Raw genomic sequence first — 23,929 nt, 5'->3', positions numbered from 1 at the left:
TCCGCTGTCCCTGACCACCTGTGCTTGCAAAGTTGCTTCAGTCGTGTCCGACTCTGTGAGCCATGGGATTCTCCAGGCAAGAATACTAGAGTGGATTGTCATGCCCTCCTCCAGGGGATCTTCCTGACCCAGGGACTGAACCCATGTCTTTTTACATCTGCATTGGCAGGCAGGTTCTTTACCACTAGCGCCACCTGGGAAGCCTGACCACCTGAGCCCTCCTCAAAGCCAGGTAACCCTCAGGTGGAAATGGCAGTGGGCTCAGGGCAGTGCTGAGAAAAGCCAACATAAGAGAGAAGACATCCCTGTTCTCTTTCTGGAAGTCGTTACACTGGCTTTACCACCTGAGTTCCCCAGCTGCTTGCCAACCTCTGATGTGGATGCACCAATAAGCCTTAATTCTGAAAGGTAACAAAACCTTATTTAGCATGTAATGAACAACACTAAATACACTGCTTTGGGAGGCAAACAGAATGTGAAAGATTTACAAAGTGGTTCAAAGGAGGAATGACCAAGAAAAATCAAGGCCTTTTTGAATTCCAAGAGTTCCCTGACTACAGGTGAGGACCAGTCATGCCTGTCCCCCCATCCGAGACACACACGTTCCTTGAGATCTCCAGTCTCATGGTGAGAAGTGCCTCACACAGAATGTGGTTCTGGGTTTTGTTTTGTTTTCTTTTTGAGGTGAAATTCACATAGTTTTACCCATTCAAAAGGAACAATTCTGTGGCACTTACTCTAATTACAAAACTGCACGGCCACCTCGATCCAGCTCTAAAACATGTTCACCATTCTTTGCCCACTTCCTCACATTTGGTCTTCAGTGACAAGAACTCTTCATCCTTCAGTTAACAGGCAGAAGAATCGTGAATGGAAAAGGCAATGACAACCCACTCCAGTACTCTTGCCTGGAAAGTCCCATGGACGGAGGAGCCTGGTAGGCTGCAGTCCATGGGGTCACGAAGAGTCGGACACGACTGAGCAAATTCACTTTCACTTTTCACTTTTATGCATTGGAGAAGGAAATGGCAACCCACTCCAGTGTTCTTGCCTGGAGAATCCCAGGGACAGGGGAGCCTGGTGGGCTGCCGTCTATGGGGTTGCACAGAGTCGGACACAACTGAAGTGACTTAGCAGCAGCAGCAGAGTCTTGAACAGACAGCAGCCCAGACAGGTTCTGAGAGCAAAGCCTTCCTGAGCTGGGGGTCCTAATAGGGCCAGACCTGTGGTGGTGGGGGGACTCGGAGTAACCACCTCTCTCAGAGCACGGCTGCCTGCACTGTTATTCTGCCTAAACTCTAGGTTAGGTCAAGTCTGAGGGACAGGTTTCTGTGTTTCGGGGCCCTAGAACCGTCCGTGTGCTAAGGCGCATCATGAGTCAGACTGGTGGGAGTCTCACACAGCCCACTGGAAGCTCTGGCCATGCCCTCGGAAGGGTGAGCGGCTCTGGGTCTCATAGGAAGAGATTTCTTGAAAGGTCCTGTCTCTTACTGAGCATCTTAGGTCCACACCCTGAACAGGACAACCCATGTCGACTTGGGGAGAAAGAAGTGAACAATCTCCAGGGGAAATGCTTCCCGCTTAACACACCTCCCCTTGCCCTGCTATTAGCAGGTTTCTACTGAAGCTACTGTTTGACTATTGGTTTGTAGAGAATATGCCACCCACACGAACACCACATCCAAGTCATCTGACCAACAAGAAGGCCTGGTTAGGCAGCACTAGGGAGGAAGCCAAAACCCACGCTGAGAGTGCTTGGCCTAAAGGAGCTGAGCTCTAGATGGTGCCAGTAGAGACCCACCAATCATCTCCCCAGAAAGGGCCAAGAACAGGAGTCTCCTGTGGAGTCAGGGCTCTCCTTGTGGAGCCAGGCCTCTGTCCGCGAGGCTCTGCAATGCCGAGGCCTGTGTTCCACTCACTGTGACTGTAACACTTGGTGCAGTTAAAAGTAACTGAGGCAGAAGGGAGAGGCGTGGCATGGGTGGGGTGGGGGTGCAGGCACTGATTCATGCCTTATTTCCCAGAGACCTATCTTTCCTTCCTTTCTAACTTTATTTGGCTCTCTTGACAAAAGCCAAGAGGCAATGAATCCAAGTTGTAATCACAGTAATATGACCTTCATGACATGACAGAGCAAACAAAAACAGGCACCCTGGCAGAGAAAGGTCAAGAACAATAAGCCCAAGTGATGAGGAAGATAAACCAAGGTCCTGTGGGTGCTGGGTCAGGGTACCATTTCAGAGAGCTAGGTCAGGTCAGGGCACTGGGTGACTGAGGTGAGGTGATGCTCAAGTATTTTGTCCCGGGTTATTTATTATTTTACTATTTCACTGAAAGAGCTGGGGAAAAAAACGATGAAGTCATACATACAGTGAAAAACACAATTCAAAACTAAGTTATTTCAGATAGAAATGTTTCGAAACTGGTTGTTTTTCCGCCCCTTAAACCTGGTGGACGCTTGGGACTGGAGCCAGGATGCAAGGACGGAGATGTGGCAGAGCCAGGTGAGGCAGCACACGCGCCCGCCATAAAGGAGGTGGGCTTACAGCACCAGGTACATGTGACGCTCCTTGGAAGGAAAGCTGTCACCAGCCCAGACAGCATGTTAAAAAGCAGAGACATTACTTTGCCAATAAAGGTCCGTCTGGTCAGAACTATGGTTCTTCCAGTAGTCATGTATGGATGTGGGGTTTGGACTATAAAGAAAGCTGAGTGCCGAAGAATTGATGCTTTTGTGGTATTGGAGAAAACTCGAGAGTCCAAGGGACTCTTGGACTTCACGGTGATCCAACCAGTCCATCCTAGGGGAAATCAGTCCTGAATATTCACTGGAAGGACTGATGCTGAAGCTGAAACTCTGGTACTCTGGCCACCTGATGCGAAGAACTGACCCAGTGGAAAAGACCCTGCTCCTGGGAAAGATTGGGGGTGGGAGAAGGGGACGACAGAGGATGAGATGGTTGGATGGCATCACCGACTCAATGGACATGAGTTTGAATAAACTCCAGAGTTGGTGATGGACAGCGAGGCCTGGCGTGCTACAGCCCATGGGGTCGCAGAGAGTCGATACAACTGAGTGCTGAACTGAACTGATATGCGTGTGACCCAGGGCCTTTGCATGGACTTTGCGTGAAACAGAAACCTGAGGGCACGGTGCCCAGCATTTGTCCAGAGTGCCTCCTCTTGCTGTTCTGACCAGTTGCTCCCTGTCCTCATCTAATGAGCCATGAGAGCCACAGCACCTCTAGGACAAAAGGTGCCAAGCCTCCCCAGCTCCCGGGGCTTTCTTCTGCTGTCAGATGATTCCACTTCTTCAGCTAAGTCCCTAAGTTGTGTCTGACTCTGTCACTCCTATGGACTGTAGCCTGCCATGCTCCTCTGTCCATGGAACGTCCCAGGCAAGAATACTGGAGTGGGTTGCCATTTCCTCCTCCAGGGGATCTTCCCAACCCAGGGATCGAACCTGCATCAGCTGCATCGGCAGGCGGACTCTATACCACTGAGCCACCAGGGTAAGGTAGATGTCCTTATTTTTACAATGTTAACTCCTGAAAAACCCATGTGTAGATTAGTCTGGGCCTGCAGGCCTAAATCTGAAAACCCACTGAGCACCTGCAGAATCTCACAAATAATACTTTTGATGCTCTGACTGATGAGGCCCAAAGAAAGGCTGCACTGGAAGCCTTCCTTCAACATGGAAGGTTTCACTCCAAGTCTAGACTTGATGGGGACGACCCATTTACACTACAGATGGAGGCCCCTGAGGAGGGCAAGAGCTTTGTGCTGGAGGGCCAGACCAGACCCAGAATCCCAGCGACCCTGATTTCTAGCCTGAGGACTTTTCTGGGAACTCTGGCAGTCAATGACAGGATGTGGGTTTTTGCTCAAACAATTCTGGTTTGACTCACATCCATCACTTTCTGCCTTGCTATTTTATCTTGCTGAACCTGTTTTTTTCAATAAAAGATCTGGAATAGGCAGACAAGCTCACATGCACTACTTACATGAGATAATATACGTGCAATGTGCCTTACAAGTGACTTTCAAACTTTTACCTACAGAGCACACCCACCATGGAAAAAAAATTTCTTTACATAATAAGCCTGTATTCACATGTGTGTGGTCAGTCGCATCTGACTCTTTTCGACCCCATGGAGTGTACCCAGCCAGGCTCCTCTGTCCACTTAATTTCCCAGGCAAGAATACCACAGCGGGTTGCCATTTCCTCCTCCAAGGGATCTTCACAACACATGGATCCAACAGGTGTCTCCTGCAACTCACGCATTGGCAGGCAGATTCTTTACCACTGCGCCACCTGGGAAGCCCTATATACATGTATCAATATATACAATTGAAACAAAGGTTTCACAGAAATAATACTTACCTTACTACTTGAGATGACTTGGCTTTTTCTATTTCATATTTTAAAAAGCTGGTCCGGTTCACTACCCTCATTTCAAGACTACTAAAGGGATGTTACAGTTCTGTTTTTTTAAAAAAAAAACATTGTTGGAAACCACAGAGTCGTTGGTTATTACAGTTATGATTCTCAGGGATGGTCTAGGGGCTAGGAATCTTCACTGCCAGGGCAACAAAGCACGAGGTCAAGGTTATTAGGTCAAGCCCTCGAGAGCCCTGTTGTCAAGGAAACGACTCACCCCGCCAGCTTCGGCCGACTGGTACAGTCCACAACCTGCGGAGAAAAGGAGTGGCCCGAAGCCCTGTCACTCAACTCAAGCTCGGGAGCCCCGCCCCCACGCCCGGCGCGCCCGGAAGGCCTGCCCCCTCGCCGAGGTTTAGCGAGGTAGGCCGCGACTGGAGGTTCAGGCGTTGACGAAGCTTTCCGCTTTGGGTGGTCTTTCCACTCGGGCGGCTGTCGAGAGGGGCTCGGGGAACACTTAGCGGGGCTCCACCGTCCCTGAGCCCTCGGAAGTGCGATGAGGTCGGTTAGCTACGTACAGCGCGTAGCCCTAGAGTTCAGCGGGAGCCTCTTCCCACACGCCATCTGCCTCGGAGACGTTGACAACGACACGGTCGGTGCATGCGCACTGGAGACGCAGTCGTCTGCGCACGCGGGGCGGGGCCAGGGGCGGGGCCAGGGGCGGGGGAGGTGGCCGGCGCCTGCGTGCTGCGTGGGAGTGGACGGCGTGCCCTGCAGGCCGGGCGGTGCGGCCCGCGTGCGTGCGCACGGGCGCTAGGAGAAATGGACTGGGAGGGGCCATGTGGGCAGCTATGGTGCACTGCGTCCTGGCTGCGTTGGTCCGGAGCCCTGGTCCGGTGTCTTTCTAGGGGCTCGCGTAACGGGTCTGCTGCGTGGTTCAATGACTTGTGTTCAGGAGGAACCAATAAACTGCGTGGCCGGCTTCCCTTTCAGAGCCTCGGAAAATAAACACGGAGCGCGCGTGCGGCTCCGCAGGAGCACCTGCCGCCCGACCCGGCCTGGCCCGCCCCACCGGACGGCTTTAGGCGCCTGGCCGGGGCGTCTTCGCCTGGCCGGCCATCCTTGGCTTGAGTTACAAGCTCAGTGTCCATCTCCCTTTCCTCCCCTTCCTTCTCCCGTCGTTAAAGTGTGTTAATATCAGTAGAACAGGCCCGAACCGAGTCTGGTGCTCGGTGAAGGCTCAGGGACGCCTCAGTGTTGTCGTTAGTGTTGGATTGTGGTCCGAGGATTCAGAAATTCTGGGGAATTCAAAAGTGGACAGAACACTCCCACTGCGCGGATAGTCACAATAATAGAGAAATGTCATGAGCCCATTGATTAAAATGTGCCAAGCGTTCTAGGGTGGGGGCATCGAAGGGGGCCGTGGCTCTTGAGGGTGCGGGACGCTTTTTTCCCATAATCTCTATTTCACAGTCTAAATGCAAAGCACATTGTTGCTCTCCTCTGGCTACCTGCGTCTCATCCTCACCTCCCTGTTCTATGCTCTTTTCCCTGGGAATACACTCAGTTCAGTTCAGTTCAGTCGCTCAAGTCGTGTCTGACTCTTTGCGACCCCATGAATCGCAGCACGCCAGGCCTCCCTGTCCATCACCAACTCCCGGAGTTCACTCAAACTCACGTCCATCGAGTCGGTGATGCCATCCAGCCATCTCATCCTCTGTCGTCCCCTTCTCCTCCTACCCCCAATCCCTCCCAGCATCAAGGTCTTTTCCAATGAGTCAACTCTTCGCATGAGGTGGCCAAAGTATTGGAGTTTCAGCTTTAGCATCATTCCTTCCAAAGAACACCCAGGACTGATCTCCTTTAGAATGGACTGGTTGGATCTCCTTGCAGTCCAAGGGATTCTCAGGAGTCTTCAACACCACAGTTCAAAAGCATCAGTACTTTGGCGCTCAGCTTTCTTCACAGTCCAACTCTCACATCCATACCTGACTACTGGAAAAAGCATAGCCTTGACAAGGTGGACCTTTGTTGACAAAGTAATGTCTCTGCTTTTGAATATGCTATCTAGGTTGGTCATAACTTCCCTTTCAAGGAGTAAGCGTCTTTTAATTTCATGGTTACAGTCACCATCTGCAGTGATTTTGGAGCCCCCCAAAATAAAGTCAGCCACTGTTTCCACTGTTTCCCCATCTATTTCCCATGAAATGATGGGACCAGATGCCATGATCTTCGTTTTGTGAATGTTGAGCTTTAAGCCAACTTTTTCACTCTCCTCTTTCACTTTCATCAAGAGGCTTTTTTAGTTCCTCTTCACTTTCTGCCATAGAGCTAAAACATCCCACCACTCACCCCCACCCCACCCCGCCCCTAGCCTCCTTTGCCCTGTGATGGGAAAGGTATTTTGAGGCCTCTTTGCTCTACCTCCTCTAGGGAGGAAAAAGTTATTCTCGTAAATTTGTATTATGTTTTCTGGGCTTTCGCGTTTCTTCATATACTAAGCAGTATAATTTTATGAGAAAATCAAGGGAGGCATTTTAGAGTAGTAAATTACCGAAGTGACTCTAGAGATAGTCATTTTCCATTTTATCCGATCATCGTCTTTGTTTAAAAGGGAAGATGATATGCCTTTTCTCATAGCTTCAGTGTCGCTTTTTTTTTTGAAATTAAATTGTACTTTTCTAACTGCATTGCACACTCAGTTCTGCAATATTAGGTATATTATACTACCCTTAAAAAAAAAGCTGTAAGCTCCATAATGACAGGAATTTTTAATCTTTTTTTCTACTGCTGTATTCCCTTCCTACACCTGTAGTGCCTGGTGCATAATTAACACTCAATAAATGTTTGTTGACTAAATGAGGGTTGTTAAGAAAGGCAGATGTTATTGTGTATCTCCAGGCAATTTGAGGGGCTTTGCCTGTTATCAATAAATGTAATTAAAAGAAGGGCAAGTGGGTGAGGTAGTTGGCTAGTGATGGGATGTGATCCGTTCAGCCTGCACGAGTGTGCATAGACATTTTGTAACTGGTGCTCCAGGCCAATCTTTGGAGATTCCAGGCCAGAAAAAAGACTTATTTCATCCTGATAAGCCATTCACCTAAAGTTTTTTTGCAAGTGATTTATTTCCTGCTAAGAGGGAGAAGCCAGGGATAGAATACACTCCCACTCAGAGAGAACTCCCTTCCTTCCTGTTAGCATTTCTGAGTGAAGCTGTGCTCTGCAGCTTGGTTCTGTAGTGCCATCGAGTGACCTCCAGAGGCTGGGGCCAGGGTGGACTGCAGAGGAGCACTCATGCTGGGGAGCAGGCGCGCTACCCTGGAAGGGTCCCCTTCCAGGACGCCTGCTGTGGCCTGGGTTCTGCCTGCTGAGCGGCACCTGTTTGCTCACTGCACTTAACCACACTGCTCTGTGAGTCTCATCCCTGCCTCTGTGCCGTTGCTGATTGAGGTCCTTCTCAGCAGTTGTTAACTGCAAGTCTGTGGCATCTGTCTTTGGATCCCCACCAAAGATTTTTCCCTGAAAAAGAACTAAAGGGCTGGCTGGGCATTCTCTTTGATTCTGATTTTTCTTTGTTTCTTAAAAAAAATTCTAATTTGTCTATTAATGGAATTACCTAGCAGTCCAGTGGTTAAAACTCGGCGTTTCCACTGCAAAGGGCACAGGTTTGATTTTCTAGTCCAGAAACTAAAAGATTACTCATGCTTCACCACATGGCGAAAATAAAAAATCTCTTGAGAAAATAGTATTCATATGAGGACAGGAAGGGGTGTTAGATGTCCCCCTAAGGGAGAATCTTGAAACGACATCTGGAAATAGGTTTGTGGAGCCAGTTGGTTTTCATGGTATCCCCTTGAAAGGGCAGCCAGCCTTTGGGGAACCTCTGGGAAAGGAAGGCCCAGGTGTAAATGGTGAAGAGGCTGCAGACCCTCCTGGGAGCTTAGCCACCACTTGAAGGCACTAGAGGCCCAGAACTCAGATGCAGCTCCTCAGGCACCTCCACCCGCCTTGTGTTCGCTCAGAGGCACCAATATCAAAAGATCTTGTTGCTAGAGGAGGGAGTGCCCCAGAGCCACCGTTTTTACTTGGCCTCTGATTAAATATGAACTCTGAAGGTAAATTCCCCAAGTGTGTTAGTCACTTAGTCATGTCTGACTCTTTGTGACCCAATGGACTCTAGCCTACCAGGCTCCTCTGTCCATGGGATTCTCCAGGCAAGAATACTGGAGTGGGTTGCCGTTCTCTTCTTCAGGGGATCTTCCTGAACCCAGATCTCCTGCAGGGCAGGCAGATTCTTTACCATCTGAACCACCAGGGAAGCCCTAAATTCCCCCAAAGTTGCATATGTGGGGTTGTTTTCAAAACTTGTCCCAGGCATCAGGGTGAATTAGAAGAGCCAAAGGCAGGCAGGTAGGGCATTAAGCTGTTCAGATGTCAGGCTCTTCTGAGATGCTTCGCAGGTTCTGTATTGCCCCTCCTCTGAGCTGTCCCGCTCTCAAAGCCCACACACCCCTGCCTGGAAATAAACTGGGAAACCATGTTTGTGTTGGTCTCAAAATATCTGTGATAAAGTCGATGAAGATACAGATTGAGGTCTTGTGGTTTCTGCAGGGTGGGCCGAGCCTAGAAGGCCTTGCATGGCTCAGCAGGACCCCAGCCTAACCCTCTCTTCTCTCTCCATTTGAAGTTAAATGAACTGGTGGTGGGGGACACCAGCGGAAAGCTGTCAGTGTATAAGAATGATGATAGCCGGCCGTGGCTCACCTGCTCCTGCCAGGGAATGGTCAGTATTCAACCCTGGGTCCCTCCTGTCCAGGCACTGTCGAAGCTGGGGGCCCCCACCCAGTTCCCCAGTGTGTGCTCGGCCACCAGCTCCTGGTTCAGGGCTCATTTGAGTCAGGGAGGGAAGCCCCCAGGCATAGCTCTCCCAGCTGTCACACATGGGCGCACACATACACAGCTGGGCTGGTTTTCATTTTATGTGATGGAATGACTCCCTTAGTACTCATGGATCTGCATAGGTTGCCTGTTGGTATGAAGTACAGTAGAAAACGGGGGCAGTCATTTGATTATGTCTAGAAACGGGTAGTCTGGCTCCCTTGATACGTGTAGTTTTTGTTTTGTTTAAGCCCAAGTTGTCTTCGCTGCTTTAGGTCCACATACTGCTCTCTGGTACACAGGACCCCGAGCATGGTAACAGGATTAGCACAGCCCCTTGACGCGGGCCATGTGCCCACGCTTTCAGCGAATGACGGAGTTGCAAGGAGGTCAGGGAGCACTGGGGTCCCTAGGCGTGTCCCCCGAGCCCCTCTCTATTCTCTTGCAGCTCACTTGTGTTGGGGTTGGAGACGTATGTAATAAAGGAAAGGTAAGAAGCCCAGGGGCCCGCAGGCTTCTCTCAGCCTACCCCCGATTCCCATGCTCTGACCACCAGCCCCCTCCTCTGCCTCGTCTCACCCAGAACCTGGTGGTGGCTGTGAGTGCCGAGGGCTGGTTTCACTTGTGTGACCTGACGCCTGCCAAGTCCCTGGATGGTTCCGGGCACCACGAGACCCTTGGTGGAGAGGAGCAGCGCCCAGTCTTCAAGCAGCACATCCCTGCGAACACCAAGGTCATGCTGATCAGCGACATCGGTGGGCATGGCTGTGTTTGCAGGCAGCTGGGGAGTAGGAGTTGGGGCAGCAGAGCAGAGGTCAAGGGACCAGGGGGTCATCAGTATTCATCTGGGCGGTTGTTATGCGTTTAACACCGAGTTACTGCATTCCTGTCATAAACCAGGCATTGTCCTGGGCGCTGGGGTTGCAGTAGTGAATAAAACAGACAAAGATCATGGCCCTCTTGGATGTTTACAAGGTAGGGATAAAAAATTAGCAATAGAAATGGGGTAAGAAAATTAAATAGTATAATATAACACTCGAAGTTATAGAGGAAATACATCAAGAAAGGGGCTGGAGGGTGTTGAGGGAGAGGTGGCTGTTCTGAGAGGAGTTGTCAGGGAAGTCCCTGCTGGGAGGGGTCATCTGAGCAACAGGTCAGGGTTGAGGGGAGTAAGCCCTCAAGGTCAAGGTCAGGGATGCAGGGCAGGTACTTGGGCTGTCTGGAGGGTGTTGGTAGGGATATGGGTGCATCAAGGCACTGGAGTCGTGTATCCAGGGAAGAGATGACAGGCCCCATGAGGCAGCTGCCTGGTTCTGGATGCGAGGGAGGGCAGAGGAGTGGGTCCCAGGCTCCAGGGGTTGGGTGGCGGCTCAGCAGGTGGGCCCGAGGTTGAACCTGATTAAAAAGTGCTGGTGCTGGAAGGGTGGGGAGAGTGTGCTGGCAGGACTCAGCTGACTAAGGCAGACATGGCTCCAAACCCGCCTTATTTTCTGTATGTGCAGATGGTGATGGCCGTTGCGAGCTGGTGGTAGGCTACACAGACCGCGTGGTCCGGGCTTTCCGCTGGGAAGACCTGAGCGACGGCGCCGAGCACCCGATGGGGCAGCTGGTATCGCTCAAGAAGTGGATGTTGGAGGGTCAGGTGAGCAGCTGAGGCTGGGACTGCAGCCCAAGAGTGGGGAGGGACTCCCTCCTTCAGGGGACTTGGGGACAAGGCGCAGGCAGGAGGAAGGGAAAATCAACCTGGGACCGAGACCCAGAGGAGTTCGCTTCCAGTGAGAGTCTTAGCGGAGACTGTGGGTAACAGGCAGATAGGAAAGGCCACTGTGCTGAGTTAAGGGTGTGACAGTGTGGTGTGTCGTGTCGGGTGGTCCCTGTGGACTCTGCCCTTCCCCTGCTGCTGTCCTTGAAGGCTAAGGACATGTCCCAGGGCTCCTACCCTACTGTCCCGGCCTCTGCAGGCTCCCCCTTCCCTCCCCAGCCCCCTGTAAGCCCCCATCCTCTGCTGCAGGTGGACAGTCTCTCAGTGACTCCAGGGCCCCTGGGTGTTCCTGAACTGATGGTGTCTCAGCCAGGCTGTGCTTATGCGATTCTGCTGTGTACCTGGAACAAGGAGCCTGGGGCGCCCCCCACCTCTGAGGGACCCATGGAGGGCACTCGGTAAGGGGTGTGTGGGTCTGTGGACAGTGGGGTGCCTGGCACTGAGGTGGGCGCCCAGGGCCGTGGGCGGGTCTGCAGTTGGCAAGCTGTGTCGGCCGATTCTCCGCACCGGCACCATAGCCCCATTAAGGAAGATTGTTCTGGGGCCAGGGAGTCCCTGCCATGAATTATGGCAACTGAGGAGGTTCCGGGGTTCCAGCTTGGCAGCTCCGCGCTCTCTCCTGCTCTCTCGACATTCTCCCTGGGCCAGGCGGGCTGGGCTGTCAAATCTCCAAGCTGGTTCACACCCTGGAAGCTCATACAGAGATGAGCCCAAGGGGTTGGGAGAACCAGGTTCTCTTGGGCTCCCACTTAGCGTCACCCCCACCCACTTCCCCACAGGGAGACCCCGGCCGCCCGGGATGTCGTGTTGCACCAGACCTCCGGCCGCATCCACAACAAAAATGTCTCCACTCACCTCATCGGCAACATCAAGCGAGGTGGGGGTGGCGGGGGCAGGGTGGGGCAGCAGGTGCAGGGGTGAGTGGGGAGGAGGGGAGGAGGGGAGGTGCGGGGCCTCCCTCCGTCTCTAGCCGTCCTACTCCACCCTCAGTGCCGGCTCTGATCTCACCTTTCCTTCTTCTGGTCCTTCCCCCCACCCCCCACCCCCCACCCCAAACCCCTCCCCACCTAGGCCACAGCCCCAACAGCAGTGCCTCTGGCCTCTTTGCTCTCTGCACCCTGGATGGTGAGTCCCCCGGGTCAACCGCGGGCTGTGTGGGGTGGGCAGTCATGTGCCCGGGTATCTGCGCAGAGATGGGGTCCCCAGCCGGCCTGCCTCTCCCTCCAGGGACCCTGAAGCTCATGGAGGAGGCGGACAGGCTGCTGTGGTCGGTGCAGGTGGACCACCAGCTCTTCGCCCTTGAGAAACTGGACGTCACGGTAAGCGGGGCGGCCCCCTCCTCCTCGGGCACCTTCAGTGGGGCCGCTCTCCCTCCACAGCCAAGTCTGCCCTCCTCTTAGGGCTCCCTGGAGAGGCCCAACCCCCCTGAAGTGAGCAGCACCCCCACAGGAGGCCTCTCTCAGAGGCTCCCAGTGCCCCCTACATCCGTTGTCTGGCCTTTTCCAGGGCAACGGGCATGAGGAGGTGGTCGCCTGCGCCTGGGACGGCCAGACATACATCATCGACCACAACCGCACCGTCGTCCGCTTCCAGGTGGACGAAAACATCCGCGCCTTCTGTGCAGGTGGGACCCTGCCCTGTGCCCAGCACACCTGCCCCTTGCTCCAGTGACCTGGGGAGAGGGGTCATCACCCAAGAGAAGCTGCCCGTGTTCCCCAAGGCTGCCACTGAGACAGGAACTTGGCAAACACCCCCTGGGACGCCGTCCTGCCAGGGTGTCACTCCATGTCTGGAACGGACCAGATGTCTTACTGTTTTCCTTGCTTTACTGAGTTCCCAACAGAGTAGAAACAGAAAGGGGCCTTCACTGCTCTGCTCAGCGTCTGTGGGTGGCTGCAACCTGCTGACACAAACACCCGTGGGGCCTGAGCCTCCCAACCTTGTCTCCCCATCCCCAACCCCCTAGGCCTGTATGCCTGCAAAGACAGCCGCAACAGCCCCTGCCTCGTGTACGTCACGTTCAACCAGAAGATCTATGTGTACTGGGAGGTGCAGTTGGAGCGGATGGAGTCCACCAACCTGCTCAAAGTGCTGGAGGCCCAGCCGGAGTTCCGGGAGCTGCTGGGAGAGCTGGGCGTGGGTGAGCCCCGGGATTGGCGGGGCTGCTGGGAGAGCTGGGTGTGGGTGAGCCCTGGGGCCTGTGGCTGCCGGCTCCCAGTGGCACAGGTCCCAGCAGACCCACCAGCCTCTGTCTCGCCCTCAGATCCTGATGAGCTGTCCGCCACCCGTGCCCTACTTCACCAAACCCTCTACCATCCAGACCAGCCTCCACAGTGCGCTCCCGCAGGTCCCCAGGACCCCACTTAGCTGGACCGGCTTCCTGGCAGAACAAGGAGCCTTCTGAACCTCCCACCGCCCCCCATCCCCAGCTATCTGGCATCTGGAAGACAGGGAGTACACATTACCGGGGAAGGATGGCGGCACCCTTGGGTGCTGGGGACTATAGACCTCCTGGCCGTCTTGGCGAAGGAGGAGACAAGCTGCCCCTCTGCCCATTTCCTTGTGTACCTCACCCGTCCCGTCAGCAGGCACTGCCCCTTCCCAGAGCCCCCTACTCCTGTTGTTTGTGAGGAGTGGCTACACAGGGGCCCCTACTTGTGGGGCCCCAACTTGAAAGGAAACCAGGCTTTGGGGCCAGAAGAGTGAGGGCAGCGAGGGCCCAGGCCCCACAAGTTCTGTCTTCTGCAGCCCCAGGCGACTGACTTTACATTCCTGTAACATTCCTGTTACAGGGATGGCGAACCGCAGATCTTCCACCATGGTGGGGTTACGCCCTCATTAACCCGTCATAGGTTGAAAGTATCGTTAAGGGGAAAATGCATTTCCCATACCCCACCTGCTGAACATCACGGCTTAGCTTTCTCTGTGTTAACTGTGCTCCAAGCACTTATATCAGCCTGCAGTTGGACACAATCACCTAAAGCAAGCCTCTTTTGTAATAAAGTGTCATTACAAAAGTGTTAGAATAAAGTGGGTATCTCATGTGATTTACTAAATACTGTACTGAAAGTGAGAAACAGTGGTGACTGTGGGTACAGAATGGTTGTATGTTGGTTGTTCACGCTCATGATTTTAAAATCTGATGTGGGTTTTCGATCCCAACAACAATCAGAATGGTACCCAGTGCTCTTTATATCCCTTCTGCTTTGGCTTCCTCTGCTCCGAGTCAGTGGTTTTCACATTGCAGGTTGCTTGTCCATGCACATGTGTATGCTGAGGGCAAAGTAGAACGCCCCTACCGTGTGTGAGCTGTGTGCAGAGGAAGTGGAAAACCTGTACTCTCAATTACGCTGACCCCAGCCAGAAGGTCACCCTGGGGGAAGGTCCACACTCGTATTTCCTTCTGTGTGGGAGTAAAGGCAGTGCAATCATGTAGGGTACTAGAAGCAGAGAAGGATACCAGCTTAGAGAAACAGGTGTTTATTCCAACAAAGTGCTGAGCGGAGGGCATTCTTGGGCCTGGGGTCTACAATGGCAGAAGCAACAGGTGGAAGGGAGAGGAACAGGGTGAGACCCAGGAGCACAGGAATCATGGAGGGTGACAGCAGGGGCCAGCACACTCCCGCACCTGTGCCAGGGAGCCCCTCCTCCGGGTGCCAGGGACGTAGCTGAGGAAGGTATGCCTAGGGGGCATGGCCTTCCTGGGCCTGCTCTGGTCTAACCTAGTCTGGGCTCCAGGTTTTGTTTCCAACCCAAGGGGCATAGTCCCCTAGTCAGGTTAGTTACACCACTGTTTTACTCTTCCCCCAGATTTGAGACTCAGACCAGCCAGAAGGATACCAGGTGCCTGGGCCTTAAGGTTTGGGATCCTCTGTTCACAGTGAAGGTAGCAGAGCCTCCTTAGGTTTTTACTGGACTCGGCTGGGGTGGGGTGGGAGTTGGGAAGAGCTATGGTGCCAGAGAAGATGAGCTCAAGCTCAGGAGGCCAGAGGTAAGGGGTGGGAAGAAGGTCGAATGAGGTGGATAGTTCTGGAAGTAAGGAATACTAGCTAGGTAAAGTTGGTGCTGACAATCCCACCAACCCATCTGGCTTGGGGGGCAGTTCTCCCTTGTGCCCCCACTTGAAGTTCAGGCACCCCACAGGTGAGAAAGCAGGTGGAGGGCAAGTGTTTGGAGTAAGTCATAGAGGTAATATCAGGGGTTTGCACGGGGCAATCAAACAATAACTGGCTTCGATCGTTTGTAGCCCCCAGAAAAGGCAACTGATGAAAGAGCCCGCAGCCTCGTGGACCGGGCACTCCTCTCCCAACACGTCCCCATCATGACGACGGTTTCTCTCTCGCTCAGCCGAGCACAGAATCAGAAACGTGGGCCAGCAGGGCCAGGGCCTGGGGTCGGTGAGGGGGCAGGCTAGTTGTGAGGTGAGCAACGTGGAATCAAGGCCTCGAGGGTGTTGAGGGTGGACAGGGCAGGCAGGGACAGGCAGCAGGCTGCAGCCTTGGACTCGGGGCACCCTGGCCGCGCCAGGGCCCAGCCTGGAGCCCCGCTTTGCCAATGTCCTTTTCTGCAGTCCTGATGCGACTCTGTTCTTGGGAGGGGATGAGAGAGGACGGGGAAACCAGAACCCTGAGGTCTCGGGCCCTTTCTAGGGATTGCTCTTCCTGGGAGGCAGGGCAGGTGCTGAGAAGCAGAGGAGCGTGGCTGCCCACCAGGGAGAAGGGACAGCGGGGTCAGGGTGGTGACAGGAGGGACAGTCCGCAGCTACCCGGCTCTAGTCATGCCCCATCCCCCAGGGCTTCACCTCCTGAGGCAGGTTTTCCCCCAGGGGACTGTCCGGGGCTGCCGTCGTCACTGGCCCGGCTCTTGGTGCAAAGGCAGGAAGGGCAGCTCTGAGAACGGGGCTTTCAGCCGCAGGACATGATGCTCCAGGTCGATGCAGCACTGTAGGTGGGGGCAGTGAGCTCACCTGGGCAGGTGACCCCCTTCCTTCCTACCACGCCCTACTCCTTGCGCCTCCCCATTTCCATGCACCCAGACCACTGTCGAGAAGGGGCCAAGTTCTCCATGTTCTTCAGTTGTGGGCAGATAAGGAACCTCTAAGGAAGTGAGGGTAAAATTCCACGTCCCCAACTCCGTTCTTATGGGACGGAGCCTGGTCCACGCTCTTTTTCCCGGGCCCCGGGTCAGGCCAGGGTGTGGTACCAGCATGAGCATCGCCTTACCTGGAGAGAAAGCAGGGTCTGCAGGCCAAGGCAGAGTTCAGGACTCTCCACATCTGTGGGAACCATTTGACGACACTGCTGTCCCCCGTCGGCCCTCACCCTTCTCTGCCCACCCCTGCCCGAGCCCGAGAACCTGGGGGATAATGGGAGCATCTTGGGAGTGGGGTGCCTCGTCTGTGTTGGCCGGAGCTGAGAGGCTCTGCCTTTGCCCCACCCAGGAGGGAGAGCTAGAATTGCTGAGACAGGCACTGGGCTCTGACGGAGCGAGGACTTACCTACCACCTGAGCTGAACACTCCACAGTCTCCTGGCCCAGCTGTAGCTCCAGCTGCTCCACCAGGGCTGGGGGCCCCGGGTGCAGGTCCCCACCTGGGGCTTTTAGGACCCTCTTCCCTAACCTGTGGTTGGGAAGCAAGGCTTATGGCCACCACAGCCCCCCACCCTCACCCCATTAATGTCCCTCCCACCACATTTTGGGTTTGCAGCCCATCCCTGGCCCCACATAGAGTCTAAATCCAGTCTTATCAGCCAGAGCCCCCACCAACTCTTAAAAAAAAAAAAAGAAAACAGTTTTACTGGGACTTCCCTGGTAGTCCTGTGGTTAAGACTCCGAGCTTCCATGACAGGGAGCTCAGGTTCGATCAGGGTAATAAAATCCCGCATGCTGTGTAGAATAGCCAGAAATAAAATAAAATAATAAAATTAGTAGAGTTTGTTACACATTAAAAAAAATCAATAATAGCTTTATTGAGATATATAGTTCAGATATATAGTGAAAGTCACTTTTTTTGTGACTTTCCCAAGCCATGCAGCCTGTGGGATCTCAGTTCCTCAAGTAGGGATTGAACCTGGGTCACAGCAGTGGAAGCCCAGAGTCCTAACCCTTAGACCACCAGGGAACTGCCGAAGGCCACCCTTTTAAAGTAGACAGCAGAGTTCTGCAACCATCACTACCTAATTTCAGAATATTTCCATCACCCGGAAAAGAAGCCCCTCGCGCGCACGCGTACACACACATACACACACACACCCCTGCCTTACCCCAGGCGGCTGAGACATCCAGCGGAGATCTGATTGTACTGGGTGCCCGTGTCCACTGCCACCTGAAGCTCCTGGTCCCTGCACTGAGAAAAGGGAAGGGTCTCTGTGAGTCCCTGGGGGCGGGGCTGGGGGCGGGCAGGCACAAGGAGGAATGGGCTGGGATTGACTCTATCATATTTCCCAGCCCCTGATAAGTCCCTTTCAGAAATGAGTGAAGGGAGTAAACTGAGTCTTTAAGAGGGATTCTTCTGGGGGTCATACAGTTGAGGCAGAAGTGGATCAGATTAAGTTGTGAGTGGTGAATGCATACGTTTGGGGAGAATTCCATCAGAAGTAGAGGAACTGAATGGAAGTCCTTCTGCTGAGAGGAGGGCTGAGTGCATCCTGTTGGAGGGATCTGGGGGGTGAGTGAGGAGGGGTGGGGGCGGGGACCACAGCACCGATTAGGAAAGGAGATGCTAGGAACCAGATTCGCCACTGCAGGTGAAGGATGAGGCTGCTTTCTTTTGGATAAAAACAGACCTTCGAGTTTGCACTTGATACCGTAAAATAAGTCATTTCCTCCTTCTACGCGCGTTTGCTGAGGTCTGCTGTGTGTGGCAGGTGGGAGGGGCAGCAGAGGAGGCTGCTCCCCTGGAGGCAGTGGTGGGGGCAGGGTCACCGGTTCGGGGAGAGAGTGTCTAGGCCTGTGGGTTGAGGGGCTAGAACCTTAGATGTTGAGCCAGAGGAAAGGCCCTTCCATCAGGAAAGTCAGGGGACCGATCCTGGAGGAGGTGACAGCTGGGACCGGAAGGACATGGGACAACACCCAAGAGCAGGCAGAGGAGGCACCCAGCAAAGTCGGGCAGGAGGGGGCAGGCATGTATCAGGGAGGGCTCAGAGCTGACAGGCTGTGGCCTGGAGCGTGAGCTTTCCCAGGAGGGCTGCGTTACCCACACACATGCGTTGTTTACGTGCAGAGCACACTCCAGTTTAAAGAGGATGCTTGGCTCATGGGAAAGGAGTCCTGTTGACCTTGGAAGACGCGGAGGCAGGGAACAAAGAACGTGGAGGACCCCAGTTCTAGGCCCAGGCTCGGGGAGGAGTGCCTTGGCTCCCCACCCCTCCTCACCTCCGGGGCAGAAGGGAGGGTGGGTGAGGGGAGCCGGGCCCAGGAGAGGGTCTCACCTTGCAGTTGACCAGAAGTGCTGGCCTCTCGGGCTTGCTGGTCTTCGTCCTGCTCTCCTGGCCGAGGATCGGGGCCTGTGCCCGGGGAGGCTCCCCCTGAGGCCGGCCCGGGCTCCCCTCCACCGCCAGGCGTCTCTGGATCACGCTGTGTGGCTGCTGCTCCATCACAAAACGTGGAGCTGCTGAACCCTGGTGCCCAGTCTGCTCGGTACCCCAGCTCACACGTCCCGTGCTCTCCCGCCCAGCCCCACCCCTGGCCTGAGTCTCCCAGGAGTAAGAAGGGGCAGAAACTTCCCCAAGGGTCCCAGCGGTCAGATTATGATACCGGAGCGAGCCCCAGCGTCAAATCATGCTGGTTTCCAGGGCCCCAATGTATAGCTCAGTGATGGAGAGATGGGGGGAGGAGAGGGGTCCATCCTGAGTTAGACGTGACCTCGCAGGTACTGGTGTGATGCTGGGAGGCAGGTAGCAATTCTGTCTCCTATCTACAACACAAATTTGGGGACATTTTTTCTTTTTTCCTTCCTCTGACCTCATTCTTCTATGGGATACAGATCGCAGTGTTGACAGTGTGATGAAAAGAAGTCAAAGAAACAAGAACAAAGAAGAAAGGAAAGTCCCAGTCTTCACTAGGAAGCTGGGAGCCATCCTCCCCTCCTTCACCCACAGCCGCGCTGCCCTGTTCAGCCACTTCTCAGTTCCACCAGTTTCGCCTCCTGTGTTTACAGCCCACCTCGCCTTCTGCTACTGACGCATTCGGCACAGCTTTCCCACATCCCTGGGATGCCTCCATTAGTCCATAAGAACCTGCCTCTCGAATCCACCTGCTCAAAGCCAGGGAGTCTCTGAGACTGCTACTCCAAGTGCCATCCTCAGATCAGCAGCTTTACTGTCGCCCATTAGAAGCACAGAATCACGACCTACTGAATCGGAACGTTGTTTTAACAAGACGTGCAAATAACCTGTGTGAACCTCATTTTGACAAGACGTGCAAATGACCCACGTGCGCAGGAAAGTTTGAGAAGCGCACAGCAACCCATCAGACTAAACCTGTCCCTCCCTTGCTTGAAATCCATCAGAGGGACCTCCCTGGTGGTCCAGTGGCTAAGACTCTGCCCTCCCAATGCAGGAGACCTGGGCTCGATCCCTGGTCAGGGAACTAGAGTCCACATGCTGCAAACGATACCACATGTCACAATGAAGAATTGGCACAAATAAATAATTTTTTTAATATTAAAAAAAAAAGAAATTCATCAGAGCCTGCCTCTCCCCACTTTGCTTGCCTGGAGGCGACAGCCTGGTGAGCTGGCCACTGCCCCATCTCCCTCTGCTGCCCTGCCTGGGCCAGGCTGTCCAGGCCTCTGCCCCTGCTCATCCCTCCTCCTGAAAGTCCTCACCCTTCTCTAGGCCAGCCTGGGTGACTGGCTCAACTCACTTGTTCAGAAACTGCTCTCTGGACGGAGGCTTTGATTTTCAGTCTGGGATTCCAAGAGCATACTGTCATCCAGGCAGGGTTCACCTCCTCCAGGAAGCCCTCTCTGACCTCTTTGCGTTCTTCCGTCCACACACCAGGCGGGGGCAGTGTTGCATCTCTTGTCCCCCGCCCCCTGTCTGTCATGCATCTCACTGCTGTTTTCTGCCCTTGAGGTCAGGTTTGTTACTCCTCTTTATATTCCAGGGCTCGGCTCGGCATACAGTAGGCACTCAATAAATGCCACCGAAGAATGACTGTGTCCCTCTAGGCTCCACACAAGATTCCTCACCTGCCCTCTTTCCATGAGAGCCTGGGACTGTTTTTCTACCCTGGGCTTAATGAGGCCCTTGAGGCTGCTCCTGCCGGCAGGCTGCCAACAGAAAACCCAGCTCTGGGAAAAGGGGCGGCGAGCGCTGGGAGCGCCTGGGAAGGGCGGCCCGCCCACCTTTCCCATGAGGGGCACAGGCTCTGATTCTACTCCCATGCAGGGTGCTCCAGAGTCACCCAGGGAGGGAGACAGGGTCCCCCTAACTGCTGTGTCTTCACTCCCCAAGCCACACAAGATAACTGCTCCAGATCAATTTGAAAGGTCCTGAGGGCAGAAGGCCGCATCTCCGTGCTGGAGCAGCAGTGTGACTAGAGCCCCTTTGCCAGATGAAGATGGGCCGATGAGAGCCAAGAACCTGCTTCCCTGGTCCTTTGGGGTCTTAGCTGTGCCCACTGCTAGCAAGGCCGTTCTCTGAACTGAAATCTCAGGCTGCTCACTTTTCCCTTGAGTGGGGGTGCCGTTGGGCTGGGTTCCTTGAGGGGGAACATTTGGCTGGGAGGGTTGTGGAGAGGGAGGGCTGATTCAGGAAGAGAAGTGAGGGGCTAAGTCTGGCTCCAGGTTTCTGGGGAGAGGGGACTGCTGGAGTGGCCTGAGGTCCCCCGGAAATGGCCTGAAATGCCTCCCCTTGCGGGAGTCCCTCCTCTCCAATCCCCTGCCTCCTAGGTGAGAAGAGGCAACAGGGTGCCCCCAGCCCTTCTACAGAAGCTCTCTTCTCTCCTGAGCCAGAAGCCAGAGCCATCTTCTCTTCTCTGGACCCCGTGAACCTCACTTTCTCTCTCAGGCTAAATGGAAGAGGAAGAGTAACTGGAGAAGGGACTTCCCTGGGAGTCCAGCAGCTAAGACTCTGCTCCCAGTGCAGGGGGCCCAGGTTCAAGCCCTGGCGGGGACCTAGATCCCACCTGCTGTAACTAAGAGTTTGCATGCCACCGCTAAGACCCGGCGCAGCCAGAATAAATAAACATTGAAACAGAGGAGCAGCTAGAGGAATAATAGCCTTTAGACGGTGCTCCTATTTCTCAAGCACTGTGCTAAGCCCTCTACAGGTTTAGCTGATGTAACCCTGACATTCCCTATGCGCTACAACCTGTTATTTTTATCTTCATGTAACAGATGAAGAAACCAAGGCTCAGAGACAGAAAGTAACTTGCCCAAGTTGCTAAGCGCTGGAGCCAGGCTCTGAACCCAAGATTCCAGGCTCTGCAGAAGCCCACAGTTTCAGCCCTTCCCTCTGTCGGAGCTGGAGGGGAGCAAGCATATGCAGCTGTCCCCTGACTTAACCACCTCTTGGTGGGTGCTCCCTGACCTGGTATCCTTGGAGGGGGCGGGGGGCACAGCTACTGCAGGAGGATGGAAGGAAAGGAGCCTGGAAGGGCCACATCAACTAGGAGGGAACCGGGGGGCCCTGAGGAGCCGGGTACCCAGGCTAGAGCCATGGGAAACGCTGGTGTTCTAGCAGGGGTGAGGGCGACAGGCAATGAATGTCCAGTCCCCGTGTGCCGGGACCTGTGGTTTTGGGAGAGGAGCGAATCACAGCCTTGAACCCACCGGTTCTCTGGGGCCAGCAGTAAACCGCCCCCTGCAAGCCTCTGCTCTAACTGGTGCTCTTCACCTCCCCGGAGGGAAGCCTGGAGCTCTCTAGGGAAGCTGAGCAATAGATAGGGTCCCCAAGAGCCACCCAGCCGTGGCAACAGCCCAGTGAGGAGCCAGGAATGGTCAAGGTGAACCCACAAGTCAGAGCCGCCTCCCCCCACCCCAGGGGCAGGCAGGTGTCTGGAGGCTTGGGGTCTTCACCCTCCCAGCAGAGCCAGAGAAGGTGGGGGTCTCAGCTCCCCCGGGGGAGGGGAGGGGAGAGGGCAGCCTCACCCAGTCCTTGGAGGTGCCGAGCCTCTTGAGGCCGTCCAGGGGCAGCAGGTCGGCCGAGTCCTTGTGCAGGAACTGGGTGGCCTGTCTGAGCCGGCGCTGCTGGCTCAGCCGGGCTCGGCCCCGAAGCTCTGCCTCCCGGCCCCTGTCCCCAGCGTCGCCCTCCTCCCGTGGGGCCTCCGGCCTGATGCTCATGGCCCCTTGGAACGGACCAGGGGCTCCTGAGTGATCCTGCCCTCCGTGCTCCCTGCCTCTGCAGCCCCTGCTGTGTCCCAGCTGCGGCTCTCCTGACCGGAGGGTCGTCTCGGCGGGAAGAAGAGAGGAAATAAATAACGTGCAGAAGCAGCCGCGTCAGACACCAATTTCCAGAGCTTGCAGTAGAGGGAGCGGGGCTCCGGCTGGAAAAACCCAGCCCTGGAGGAGGTGGGGGGAGTGGTGGTTGGCAGGGCTGCAGCTGGCAGGCTCTGCACCATCTCTAGCTCTGGGGTCCTGGCCGGAGTGGGTGGTGGAGGAGTGTGTGTGTGTGTGTGTGCATGCGTGTGTGGCTGAGGGGGTGAATCTGTGCTGTAAACTGTCAGTGTATCCGTGCCAGGTGGTTGGAAAGGCAGCATGTGTCAGTGTGTAGGGGCAGGCGTGAGATGCAGGACAAATATCCCTGGGCATGTGTCTCCTGGGTTTCCTGGCCGTGCCCTCCACCTGGGGTTCTCTGCAGCCCCAGGGTGGGGTGCAGGCCAACACCTGGAGTGCAAATTCGGAACAGGGAGGTCCAGCATCACATTTGTCTCAACAGGGAGCCTCTCCGCTTCTGGGTCTCAACCTTTCAGCATCCTTTGCTCCTTTACTCTGGGTCCTGGGTTCCAGGGTTGGCAAGAGCAGCTCTGAATCTTCCCACAAGTAGGGCCCCAGCTTCCCCTTCCCCTTTATGTAAGGCTCACTGAGTCTGGCTCTCTTTTTTTTTTTTTTTTTAAATTTTGGCTGTATTGAGTCTTAGTTGCAGCATGCATGATCTTAGCTGTGTTGTGTGGGATCTTTCATTGCGGTGCATGGACTCTCTAGTTGCAGAGAGAGGCCTTCAGTGGCTGCAGCCAGCAGGCTTAGTTGCTCTGTGGCATGTGGGGTCTTAGTTCCCCGACCAGGGATCGAATCTGCACCTCCCACATTGCAAGAGAGAGAGAGCATTGGTGCTCAGTGGTGTCTGGCTCTTTCAACCCCATATACTGTGACCCCCCAGGCTCCTTTGTCCTTGGGATTCTCCAGGTAAGAAAACTAGAGTGGGTTGCCGTTTCCTCCTCCAGGGGATCTTCCCAACCCAGGGATCGAACTCGAGTCTTCTGTACTGGCAGATGGATTCTTTACCGATATGCCACCTGGGAAGCCTTCTAAAATTGCAAGGCAGATTCTTAACCACTGTACCACCAGGGAAATCCCCTAGCTCTTTTTAAAACAGTTATAATTCAAACATGCAGAAAGTTATAAGGAATAAACAATATCCTTTCCTCCCCATCTCATTAAAAAAGAAAAAAAAAAACTGCCACAAACATACATGAAGCTCCCTGGGTGCCTCTCCCCTCAGATAACATTTGCTGTGGCATCTGGGGCTTCTCCTTCCTCTCTTCAAGCACATAGGTTTGTGTGTGTCCTAAGCAGTGTCATTTCACACTGTCTGACCCACCGTAGACATCCTTCTGCAATTAAAAAAAAATTTTTTTTAGGCATGTGGGATCTTCACTGCCCCATCAGGGATTGAACCCACACCCTCTACATTAGCCACCTCTAGTCTTAGCCACCGGACGGCTGGGGAAGTCCCAATTTGCTCT

The 23,929-nt window shown here is 54.4% G+C and overlaps 2 protein-coding genes across 3 annotated transcripts; one reads left to right on the top strand and one right to left on the bottom strand.

Annotated features, from left to right (window-relative positions):
- ITFG2 (integrin alpha FG-GAP repeat containing 2) lies at positions 3,488-14,084 on the top strand. Of its 2 annotated transcripts, XM_018048637.1 has the most exons (13): positions 3,488-5,033; positions 9,069-9,164; positions 9,708-9,749; positions 9,843-10,014; positions 10,160-10,234; positions 10,762-10,901; positions 11,271-11,419; positions 11,801-11,898; positions 12,093-12,146; positions 12,249-12,340; positions 12,528-12,645; positions 12,988-13,161; positions 13,285-14,084. In XM_018048637.1, the coding sequence occupies exons 1-13, from the start codon at positions 4,938-4,940 to the stop codon at positions 13,386-13,388; spliced, it is 1,410 nt and encodes a 469-aa protein (XP_017904126.1). In that variant the 5' UTR covers positions 3,488-4,937; the 3' UTR covers positions 13,389-14,084. The 2 variants fall into 2 exon arrangements, with proteins under 2 accessions (XP_017904126.1, XP_017904127.1); XM_018048638.1 differs by lacking the exon at positions 10,160-10,234 and having other exon boundaries at positions 4,202-5,033; positions 13,285-14,068.
- On the bottom strand, positions 14,488-22,609 carry NRIP2 (nuclear receptor interacting protein 2). The gene is made up of 6 exons (XM_018048636.1): positions 22,116-22,609; positions 18,451-18,606; positions 17,284-17,366; positions 16,519-16,640; positions 16,244-16,296; positions 14,488-15,962 (listed from the first exon to the last, which is right to left on the bottom strand). The coding sequence occupies exons 1-6, from the start codon at positions 22,305-22,307 to the stop codon at positions 15,870-15,872; spliced, it is 699 nt and encodes a 232-aa protein (XP_017904125.1). The 5' UTR covers positions 22,308-22,609; the 3' UTR covers positions 14,488-15,869.

This window comes from Capra hircus, chromosome 5 (assembly GCF_001704415.2).
Source record: "Capra hircus breed San Clemente chromosome 5, ASM170441v1, whole genome shotgun sequence".
Taxonomy (NCBI): Eukaryota; Metazoa; Chordata; class Mammalia; order Artiodactyla; family Bovidae; genus Capra; species Capra hircus.
This window is presented reverse-complemented; position numbering and strand designations above follow the sequence as displayed.